The 11143-nt window shown below is 37.0% G+C and overlaps 2 protein-coding genes across 6 annotated transcripts; one reads left to right on the top strand and one right to left on the bottom strand.

The window, feature by feature from the left end:
• The first annotated feature begins 1172 nt into the window (after positions 1-1172).
• LOC107786125 (GPN-loop GTPase 3) lies at positions 1173-5534 on the top strand. Of its 5 annotated transcripts, none has more exons than XM_016607573.2 (10): positions 1173-1284; positions 1814-2068; positions 2210-2318; positions 2405-2486; positions 2599-2684; positions 3710-3813; positions 3899-4029; positions 4139-4232; positions 4516-4571; positions 5067-5534. In XM_016607573.2, the coding sequence occupies exons 2-10, from the start codon at positions 2024-2026 to the stop codon at positions 5161-5163; spliced, it is 804 nt and encodes a 267-aa protein (XP_016463059.1). In that variant the 5' UTR covers positions 1173-1284; positions 1814-2023; the 3' UTR covers positions 5164-5534. The 5 variants fall into 5 exon arrangements, with proteins under 5 accessions (XP_016463059.1, XP_016463051.1, XP_075089638.1 ...); XM_016607565.2 differs by having other exon boundaries at positions 1178-1284; positions 1924-2068; XM_075233537.1 differs by having other exon boundaries at positions 1178-1284; positions 1924-2068; positions 4516-4587; positions 5067-5484.
• Positions 5535-7209: 1675 nt separating this feature from the next.
• Positions 7210-10943, bottom strand: LOC107786115 (large ribosomal subunit protein uL18). The gene is made up of 9 exons (XM_016607553.2): positions 10759-10943; positions 9879-9948; positions 9703-9794; positions 9345-9471; positions 9174-9253; positions 8965-9081; positions 8500-8634; positions 8166-8335; positions 7210-7542 (listed from the first exon to the last, which is right to left on the bottom strand). Exons 1-9 carry the CDS (start codon positions 10759-10761, stop codon positions 7431-7433), a joined length of 906 nt encoding a protein of 301 aa, XP_016463039.2. The 5' UTR covers positions 10762-10943; the 3' UTR covers positions 7210-7430.
• Between the last annotated feature and the right edge of the window lie 200 nt (positions 10944-11143).

Raw genomic sequence — 11143 nt, 5'->3', positions numbered from 1 at the left:
ATAGAAATGGAAGAGTAGTCAGTTTGTTGGATAAGCAGGGTTATGTATTTATTTATTTTTATTTTTTACTTTTTGGAAAAAGAAACCAGTCATAGATAGGGGATGAGAAGAAATATAATCACACCATTAAATTTCTATAGGAACACGTGGCATCATTCAAGTTGTGTATTGAAACCTTGAAACCTACTGGAGCATTAAGTAATGGAGGTAATCTCAACCCAAAAATCGGAGAGGAGCCGTGTCCTTCTTATTGAAAGAGGAGGGGAGAGAAAATAGGAAAAGGATAATAATTAAATCTCCTAATTTAAGGCACTAATAATGGATTGTATGTAATTTGTTAGTAATCCTTGTTTAGGACAATTTTGGTAATTAAGTTTCAAATATTGTATATGAAGGAAAAAATCCCTAGATTTAATCCAAATATTCGCTCACCTAATTGGTTAAAGAAAAATTTTCAGAAACCACTATTATTTAGTGGCTATTAACTTCTTATAGCTACCATATACATAATTACTTCCTATAGCTACTATTCAGTTGTTACGGTAGTATATTCACATGTATTCACGTTGTTGTATTCATGAATACAACAGCAAAAAGCGCATAAAATCAGGGCAATCCAATTGTATGCGCATGTATTCGCGCCATGTATTCATGAATACAACAGTAAAAATCGCCTAAAATCAGGACAGTCCAGCTGTACGCGCATGTATTCACATGTATTCGCGATGTTGTATTCATGAATACAACAGTAAAAAGCGCCTAAAATCAGGGCAGTCCATTTGTACGCGCATGTATTCACATGTATTCGCGTCATGTATTCATGAATACAGTAACGACAATCCCTTAAAATAGGTATGTCCACGTGTCTAAGAGAGAGAAAAAACATTAATAGCGTATTTCATGTCATATTTCATGCCTCAATGGTAGTATATACCATAAAATATTTATTTTTCTATAAAATATAAAAGGTAGCTATAGAAAATAATATTTTAAAATAATTTTGGTTTATAATAAGTAGGGTGTATACCTTTGCTATAGGAGGTAGAATTTCCTTCATTAAAATGGGTTCAGCCCAAATTAGTCGATCAGCAAAATCTTACAAGCCCAACCCATTAAAATTTGGGCGGTTTGGGGATTAAATGGGTTTGGGCTTGTTTTGGCACCTCTATATACAGGCAGTTTTTTGACGCGGAAGAGAAAAGATAAAGAAGAGAGGCTACTACCTATTAGGTGGAAGAGAGAAGTAGTAGGAGGAGAAACCATCTACGTCCTCTGCAACTTCGGGCAAGTTCATGACTTTTATGCTTTTCTTTTCGATTTTTCCATAATATATGCTTCTCTGTCTCTGTTAGTATTATTTTGTATTGTAAAAATCTTACTCCGTACTTTGTTGCAATATATGTGGGCGACAATAGTTTCGTCCTTTCTTTGCTGTTATGTTCAAACAAAAACTATATAAAAATTGAAAAACAAGAACCATAGACTCTTTATTTTCCAATTCAAAGGAACAAATTTTATTTTGCCTTTTCATCGTTTTGGGTGGTGGGATGAGTGGGTGTGGGGGAAAGGGGGGAGGGTTTGGAGTCGTGCTGTTGACTAATGCCTATTCTTTTATTTGTTGATATGGTTGTTGCATATATTAGAAATCTGAAGATATAATTCGTGATACCCCCATCATAAGGATGTTGCTTTAGCTTATAACTTTGTCTATTTTTAAGTTTGTAGAGGCTTTTTATGAGCCTACTTCATGGAATTTTTTTTTGGCTGCTTTCAACAATCATTTTTTTTTTGGCTTTATTTATGGGTAGTTCAGGTGATATTGTGATGTTTCTTTTCTCATGATAATGCTTATGGGCCAAGCTGATATATTAAGCTTGTTGTTTGCGGCTGGTGTGTGGTGTGCAACATACATGTTGGTTGCAGTTCTTGGCTTCTTTCAGATTTTCAATTTTCTCAGAACCTCTATCCTCAGTTGACCTCTCGATTTGAGCAACGTGTAAAAGGAACAGAAAAGGCAGTGATCATGGGCTACGCACAGTTGGTTATTGGCCCTGCAGGCAGTGGAAAGGTGATAGCTGGATCATATTGCTTCACGTTACTATAATGTTTCATATTGGATTTGTCATTGATTTATATTTGGATGTCCAATCCTGCTAAAAAGATGTCCTTGAAATGGCTAGTTTCACCTAGACTGATATTTCTTTTACAGTCCACTTACTGCTCTAGTTTGCATCAACATTGTGAGACCACGCGGCGCACTATCCATATTGTCAACTTGGATCCTGCTGCCGAGAACTTTGACTATCCAGTGGCTATGGGTGAGAAGAGATGGAGTATTTTGAGTAATTAGCTTTCTGTTCATATGTCTTAATTCTAAAATTAACTTAATGATATTGGTTTGCAGACATCAGAGAACTCATCTCACTGGATGATGTTATGGAAGAACTAGGTCTCGGACCAAATGGTGGCCTTATGTATTGCATGGAGTATCCTTCCTTTAGAGGCTTTTCATTTTCAGAATTCTGTTTCTTTTGTATGAAAATTTTAAAATCCTGTTTTTGTCCTGTCAAAATTGTAAGCCCTTGATGGTGATATCAGACATCTTCAAGAAAATTTGGATGAGTGGCTAACAGAAGAGTTGGACAACTACTTGGATGATGACTACCTAGTGTTTGACTGCCCAGGTACTTGTACATTTTCCTCTCCTATTTGTTCTTATATTAGCAGTACAGTACTAATTCTCCGCCGTAGACTACTGAGTTTTGTTAGCAGGCTAAGATATTAACCTAGAATACTGCCAACATAACTTCATGTGAGTAAATACTATAGGGACATACGGGTGGTGGAGAGTCTCCGAGGGCTTGACTATCATTTGTGATTTTCCTTGGAATTGTCTTTACAGACGCTTGCCATTTAGATTGTTCATGGATTGAAATCAAGGGTTAGCTGTTTCTTTCTTGTTAAATGACTTCAGAATGTTGTTCTACTGGACACATTTGTATCAAGTCACCTGAATTAATTTTGAGATACCTGTCTAATTCTTATACTGGAAACATTTGTATCAAAACATCTGAATTAATTTTCAGTTACTAATTCTTGATGTCATTATTTGTGTCCATGACATCCACGTTGTGTACATTTTCAGAGAATGAACATTGCATGTTCAGATGTATTTACTCTTTGATGCAACTTATGTGATTAAGACCCTTCTACTCCGTTGGACAGTGATGGAGCAGTCTTTAGATATGGGATGAGAACATAAGATCCTGTTTTTTTCTAAATGCATTACTTAAAGGCTCGCGTCAAACTAAGAACTCCTTCCTTTCCCACTCCTTGGGCTCCATCTCTCCATCCTAAGGCTGTAGATATGGTGTTCCCTCTTCTTCTTGTGTCAAGTCATTGGAGGATAAAAATGATCCAGCAATTCCACATTAGTCCATTGCACTCGTCTTATCCTTAACTTTGGAAAATTGTTCTAAGTTTCCTAACATGATTTCTACTTTGTTATGTTGTTGCTCGGCCATCTGTCTCTTATTGTGACTACCCATAATCTAACTTTCTACACTGACCTGTATTCTTATCTCGTAACAAATATCTTTATGTATTTATAGAAAGAAATGCACACATGCACTCCCAGATGCGCGCGCGCGCACACACACACACACATATATATATATATAGACTATTCTGACATTTCATCGTTATACAGGCCAGATTGAACTTTTTTCACATGTTCCTGTGCTGAAGAACTTTGTGGAACACCTAAGGCGTAAAAATTTTAATGTTTGTGTTGTGTATTTACTTGATTCTCAGGTGCGTGATCTTTACTAGATGATTTTCTTCTCTTTTTCCTTCACTTGCTATTAACCATGGCGTTTATGTTCTTTTTGTATCTCAGTTTATCACAGATGTGACCAAATTCATTAGTGGTTGCATGACTTCACTCTCTGCTATGGTTCAACTTGAACTACCCCATGTTAACATTCTCTCAAAAATGGATCTTGTGACAAACAAAAAGGATGTTGAGAAGTTAGTCCTACTACCTCTAACTATCGTTTCATGTCTTTGGCACTTTCAACACATGCTCCCACTAAATGTCTTTGTTATTTTAGTGTATTGAAATTTATTTTCCCTTTAGTTATTTGGATCCAGAGCCTCAGCTGTTACTAGCAGAGTTGAATCAGCGAATGGCTCCACAATTTCAGAAGCTTAACAAATCTTTGATTGAAGTGGTAAGCTGTGATAGTTATGATGTTTCCGAGAATTGTGTATTAGTTATTGAAAAGACAATCACATATGTTTTGTGTTCTTCGATTATTCTCTTTGTCATTGAAACCTAATGGCAACTTTACTTGAAGAGGTTGTTCTTTCTCCCAAGTTAGATACAAGATTGTACAGGCTTGTAGGATATGAATTATATGCCACGGATTCTGCCGTACTTTTAGTCTTTACTTTCGGATGAAAAGATATGAGAAGAAAGTTATCTATAATGGCTGATATTTTTCTTGTGTACAGGTGGACCAGTACAGCATGGTGAGCTTTCTCCCTCTTGACTTGAGAAAAGAGAGGAGGTAACATAATCTTGTGGTAAATTTAAATAATCTTTATGGAACCACGTTTGTTCGAGATTGAATTGATCAGCTTGATTTATTGATAGAAAACATAATGCAATGATGTTTCAGTGTCTCAGTTCCATCAATATGCACCTGGTTCTCATGTTTTCACTCCCTGCTTCCCATTCACACTTCGGGTTTTCATAGTAACTTATCTCAAATAAAAATGTGATGGTGACGACAGTGATAATTTGGGCTTTTTAGTTTGCCAGATATTTAGCCATTTCTTATAGATTGCTTGGTTGGTAAACTTATGCTAAGAACTTTTGACCTAAGGGATAGTACATTAGACGTCTGAACCACCAGATGGATGGTAGCTTGTTTGTCTGTGCTTGTGTATGTGTTTGTTGTGTGCGTAACCCACTCGAGAGCACCTTTTGTGCTTTTAGTCTTACTATTAAATTATTGTTTCAGCTTCAATGACAAAGATCAATGTTCTCTGCCTTTTTGCAGCATACAGTACATCTTATCTCAGATTGACAACTGCATTCAGTATGGAGAGGATGCTGATGTAAAGGTTAAAGATTTCGACCCTGAGGAGGACGATTAAAAATTAGTTGTTCTTGACTCGTTCTAAAAGGAGCAAGGTCTTACTTAAATCAACAAGCTCTAGGGAGGCAATGCTGTGGTGGACGAAAATCTCTTTTTTGCGGGACTTAAACCTCTTTGAGGTTTACCTCTTGAAATTGCCTCATCTTCTCATTAGGTTGTAATTATCCCCCGAAGCATATTTGAGGTAAAAGACTTCTGATTATCTGTTGTTCTCCTGGTACAAATCACTGCTATGTCGAAGCATGTTAGAAATGGACCTCAGTGGACTTTTTTTGGATATGACGTTTTAGCTTTCGTGAAGATTTCAGATTCCTCTCTACTCTTTTGTTTAAAAATTTGGTTGACGTTGAAGCTATTATGCTTCTGCCATTTCTCTTTTGTGGCAGAATCGGTGTACTGATTATTTTTCTTTCTAGTGAGTCTAATGTAATAGGGTTTATTTGCTCTTAGCTCCTTGAATTTATTTTTAGATCTAAGAGTTATGAAAATAAGAAAAAGGGTGATGAGTAAAACAGGAAATGAGGCTAGAACCATCGCGTTCCAAACGTTGGTATGTTCAGTTTTATTGAGTCTTAAATCCCAAACGCTTGGAATCCAAAGAATTGAATAGGACCAAAAGTTCCTATAGAAACACAGATTTAATATGGATTGTCGTTTTTCGTCTAGTAATATTTCATTTTTCTTAATGAGTGAAAGTACAGCTCCCTTGGTAAAAAGGGTGAATAAGTATTTGCGAATTTAATCATTTCTCTATTTCATAATAAATACTTCTAAAGCGAATGTAAGTAATCTTCTCTCTTTACCTTTGTTGGAATCTGGCCTTTTGGTTAAGGACTTCTATATAGCACTCAAGTTATTTCTATGCTAATTTTGTTCTCACACCAAAATTAGAACAAAGCAGTCGCCAATCTATCTTGTCATACCCATTCCGTATCAGCATATGGTAAAATGCTTGAAGGAAGCAAAAGTAATAGACTATTCCATGAATTCTCTTTATTATCAAATGCATAACAAGCAAACTCTTTACCCTCGAGCGATTGAAAGTTCCCTTCTAATAGCCTGTTTGGCCAAGTATTTAAAATCAACTTATTTTGAGAAGTATTTTTTTTTTTCAAAAGTCTTTTTCTCAAAAGTAATTTTGGTAAGAAATAATTTGTGTCTGACTAATTAATTTAAGAAGCAATTCTGAGCAGCAATTAGTTGTAAAAAAATACTTCTAAGTGTGCTTTTCAAAAAAGTATTTCTGGAGAGAATACTTTTTTCTGTTTCTCCAAACTGCTTCTGCTCCTACTCAAAAATATTTTTTTCCTAAAAGCTTGGCCAAACATTCAACTTTGACAAAAAAGTACTTTTTGGGGGGGGGGGGGGGGGAAAGAAAAAAAAACTTTTGGCCTTGAAGAAACTTGGCCAAACAGGTTATAAATAACACAGACAATTTTGGGCAAAGTTTTACATCTCTTTTTTTTGTGTGCTTCCTGACTGATTGCCCTCTCAACCGATATTCATCAACTAATTCAACCCATTCCAGGCACCGCACCCTCCACAATTCTCCTTTTCTCAACACCAAAAGCAATTAGAGACAACACGATGGAACAATACAAGACTATATTGACATAAAGCAATTAGGGATCTAATTCAACCGGTAGAAGAGCCAACGAACTCGCCATACTAAATGTACATACTACATGACGAGATAAAACAAATCAAAAACGTTGTAATGAACAAAACAAGAGAATAAATTTAAGATTAGATTGACACCCAAAGAAAGCATAAACTTTCAATTGCAGGCAAATGAATGACAATCATCACAAGAGAACCCAACAACAGAAGAAAAGGGCCAGATGCCTAAGCAACTTATTAGGCATTATTATCTGCGATGCCACAAATCCACAGCTGGAAATTACGACTAACAAGTCATTGAGCCCAAAAACCAATTGCTAAAGCCATGACCAACAAGGTTAACTTTGCAAGATGAGCGACACACTTCATAAACACTTAATTCGTTCATCATAAAGAAACCAAATGCTTCACAAAGACACGTAAATAATCCAAAAAAAATCCCATTACATTGATCCAAAGCATGAGGTCAAGGTCACAAAACAACTGATTGCTATTCGATAGTACTTAACAGAATTCATGCACTTGTCAAATCTAACCTCATACATTGTTAAACAGACATATAAGCATGCAAAACTGAGATTCCTATCTAGGAAGAACAGAGAGTATAACAAAACCATAAGCAACATCTCATAATTCTAGTGTCTCTCAATCATCATCTTCCTCGTCATCGTCATTTCCAGCAGCTGAATTCAAAGCATTCAGTCTCTCAATCAACTTGGCCTTCCTTTCCTCATAAGTCAGCTTCTTCAGGTTGTACCTGCAATAGAGAGGCCCAAAGAACAAATTATTTAGAATAAGGATAATCACAGCATTTTAATTGGTCTGGTCAGCAAACATGCCATGTACTTAGAATACTGTAATTGGCAAGAAGGGGAGCCTTGGAGCAACGGTCAAGTAGTCTTTGTGTGACCTTCAACCATTGATGTTTGCATCAGGGTAGGCTGCCTACATCACACCCCCTTGGGGTGAGGCCCTTCCCCGGACCCTGCGTGGACGCGGGATGCTTTGTGCACCAGGCTGCCCTTTTACATCAATTTTATTGGTCTGGTCGGCAAACATGCCATGTACTTAGCAGACTGATACAATCACAGAGCATTTTAATTGGTCTGGTCAGCAAACATGCCATATATATTCAACGCATGGCACAGCAGAATTATCCACCACAAGACAATCAAAGAAGACCTATGTTCGAATAACATAAACAGGAAGTACGGAGTCTCCATGCACAGAAAATAAAGCCAATGTGCTCGAGGACTTTATATCACCCAGACGTTTGCACTTTTGACACATTTTTTGCAAGTGCAACTAAAACTTTTTAATAGAAATAACAAACTCATAACGGCTCATACGGGATTAAACAAACTAAAAATAAAACCAGACCTCTTGTGCTGCTTGGGAGGCTGCTTCTCAGATTTCTTCGGGCTTGGATCAGCACGTATGGCAGCATGAACCTTCTTGTACATCTCCTCGAGATCATCAGCCTCGAGACCTTGCTTAATGTACTCACTAAAGTGAGACTGATATTTCTCAGGTTCATCTTCAGTCAAAGTCTGAAAAAACACAGGTTCGTCAGCATTTTAGAGACGGACAATAGGAAGAAGCCAGATCCATCAAACAAGAACAACCTCATTACCCACTTAGCACAAACATTGTCCATGGATTCTATAACTGATACAACAATATAACGATCAAAATATAGTGCTTTCTGCATCACCTTCATATATGTTGCGACATGGCCACCATAGATGTACTTGCGGTGAACATCAGCATCAAGTTGCTTGGAGTCCTTGCTGAACCCAGCAAACCTCTTTTCGCTATGAGGAATATCAAGTCCACCATCCAATGCACCCTGGACAGAAGCAAAGAATAGTAAATGCGATCAGTCATATAGCAGGACAAATCTTACTAAGAGGGGCCCACTACAAGGGGAAAGAGACTTGTATTTAAAGACCATCTGCCAGACACATCAAAAGGACCAACTAAAGCAGAAATATTTATATAGACATACATCAACTCTTTGAGTTCCTCGGACATTGGCAACCATTGTTGCAATGCAGTTTTGGGGGTTATGCCAAGTGGAAGCGGCTGTTTCATCAATAACTTTTTTCAAATCACAACTACAATGCAATTTAGACTACAACACGGTAAAATAGAACGAACAGCAAAAGTAGCATTATACCTTTAGAGCACCAAAAACACGATTTCCAGTAGTAGTTCTAATAAGGCCCACATCCAAGAGAGCACGGAACGGCCTCCTGCTTTCAGCGGGTTCAACTGAGTAATCCTCTCCACTGGCCTGTAAAGATTGATAACACCCATCACAAAATAAATACTGGAACTACAGACAGCAAAATAACATGTATCCTTGATATCACAGCTGTCACTTACCTCAGTGTTCCCTTGATACTCCTCATCCATTTCGAGTTTCTTGAGAACTCGTCTTGCCAAGAGAAGTCCAGTACAGTAAGCTAATTAAGCATTGAGTGAATTAGCACCAATCAGAGAAGAAATACACAATTTCAGGTGACATGACCCAACAAGAACAGGTTATGAAAATACCAGCAGCATAATTTGTCAGTCCGACTTTGAGGCCATACTGAGGCAGCTCACGAGCATATGCAGAAGCAAGAATCATGTCACCAGCTATGCTAGCAGACACAATTTGGGCGATTATGTCCTTGTTAGTCTGAAAGACGTTAAGGAAAATAAAGCAGCGTCGAACAGCTGGTGCCAATTTTAACAACTTCACTCATTCGGCATCAGAGACTAACAGGAAAGAATTAACAGTAATAGTAACCTGATCTTGAATTGAAGATATTGTCAAAAATAAATAAATCAAATCCCAAGAGGAACTCATCTAGCAAGCAGCATACACCAAAGTTGATGCTTCTAAAGGTAGAGTAAATGTTTAGGATACAAATCGGACAACGAAACGATATTTTGGAGTGTTGTACTTGTTTTTGTCCTGATTAATCAGGCGATTCCTTGCTCTGTAGTCAGTCTTCCCCTCTGCACAGTAGCAAAAATTATGAGCTGCAGAGAAAAACGGTTTGATATCGAAAAAAATAAAGGATGAATAAAAGTAAATTGTACCTCTCCTTCTCTTGAATTTAACCTGGAAACGCTTAAAGTAAGCCCTAGTCTTCTGGACTTTGATGAATGCCTGCACATAATTTTGGTAAGAATCAATAAGAAAGTATGCATACTTAAATTAGCAGAAGATGAGAGACAAGTTGAGAAAAACTCATAGCAAACTCCGTTGGGCAATAAAGCAAGAGAATAAAGCTTCAATTTTAGAAATGTACTTCAATCTAAATGCAGAGAGTAAACCTTGTATATAACATTTTATAGGAAAGTGTTTTCAAATAATAGCATAACCCTGATTCATCCAAAACCAACTACATTATAATACTTTCTTCTTAAAGACTGGTGTTTTAAGTTAAAATTGACACTAGTGCATCAATTACAAGCTCTCAACGAGACTACTTAAGCAAAAGAAAAGCATCTGCGTGTCAGCACGACTATATTTCAATAAGGACCAATAGTTCCTGATAAACACATAATATACACAGACACATACACATATAAACATATATACAGAGATCAATCTACACACAAATAAGCACGTATACATATATATGTAGTGTATGTGTGTGTAACGTGTAAACGAGCCGACAAAAGAGCCAAAGATTCAAGCTCATCATAACACGGAAAAAATTATCATACGAGCACTAATAAACATGTAAGTTACAGGATATAAACAGTAAACATCGCATAAACCGCCAAGTAGTGAAGAAGGCTGATTAATTTCTATAAACTTCACAAACGAGAATACTAAGCCGTTTTACAACAATAGTAACGCATTATTTCAGCTATTTTTCTTTGCAAATCTCTGTAACATAAGCATCGAAAAGAAAATGGAGAAACGCTACATATGATTATCCGAACAAGCTAGAAAATCAGTGAATCTTACCATTATTCCTCCTGGATTAGCCTCCGGCGGCGGGGTGTTAAGGGGGTGGGGAAATGAGGAAACGCTGTTTGTGAAGAGAACAAATACTTGTGTGAGGCAAAGCTAAAATACCTAAACAAAAACCCTAGTAGACCGATCCTAATGATACGATTTGACTTTGTTGCCCTTGAGGCTATTGCCCTTCCAATAGAGACCCGAGAGGTTTTTCTGTCTTTGTGCTCGCCGTATCAATTTGGTTCTAAATTTGCAATTAGGTATTCATGTGCTCCGTTAAAAATTACTAGCTTCAAAAATAACCTTGTCTTACATTTCAATTAAAATCCTTCATTTCTAACAGCGCTCCAGCCATCATATTTTATTAATGCTAATTATTTTGAATTGCTAT

Source organism: Nicotiana tabacum, chromosome 2 (genome assembly GCF_000715075.1).
Source record: "Nicotiana tabacum cultivar K326 chromosome 2, ASM71507v2, whole genome shotgun sequence".
NCBI lineage: Eukaryota > Viridiplantae > Streptophyta > Magnoliopsida > Solanales > Solanaceae > Nicotiana > Nicotiana tabacum.
This window is presented reverse-complemented; position numbering and strand designations above follow the sequence as displayed.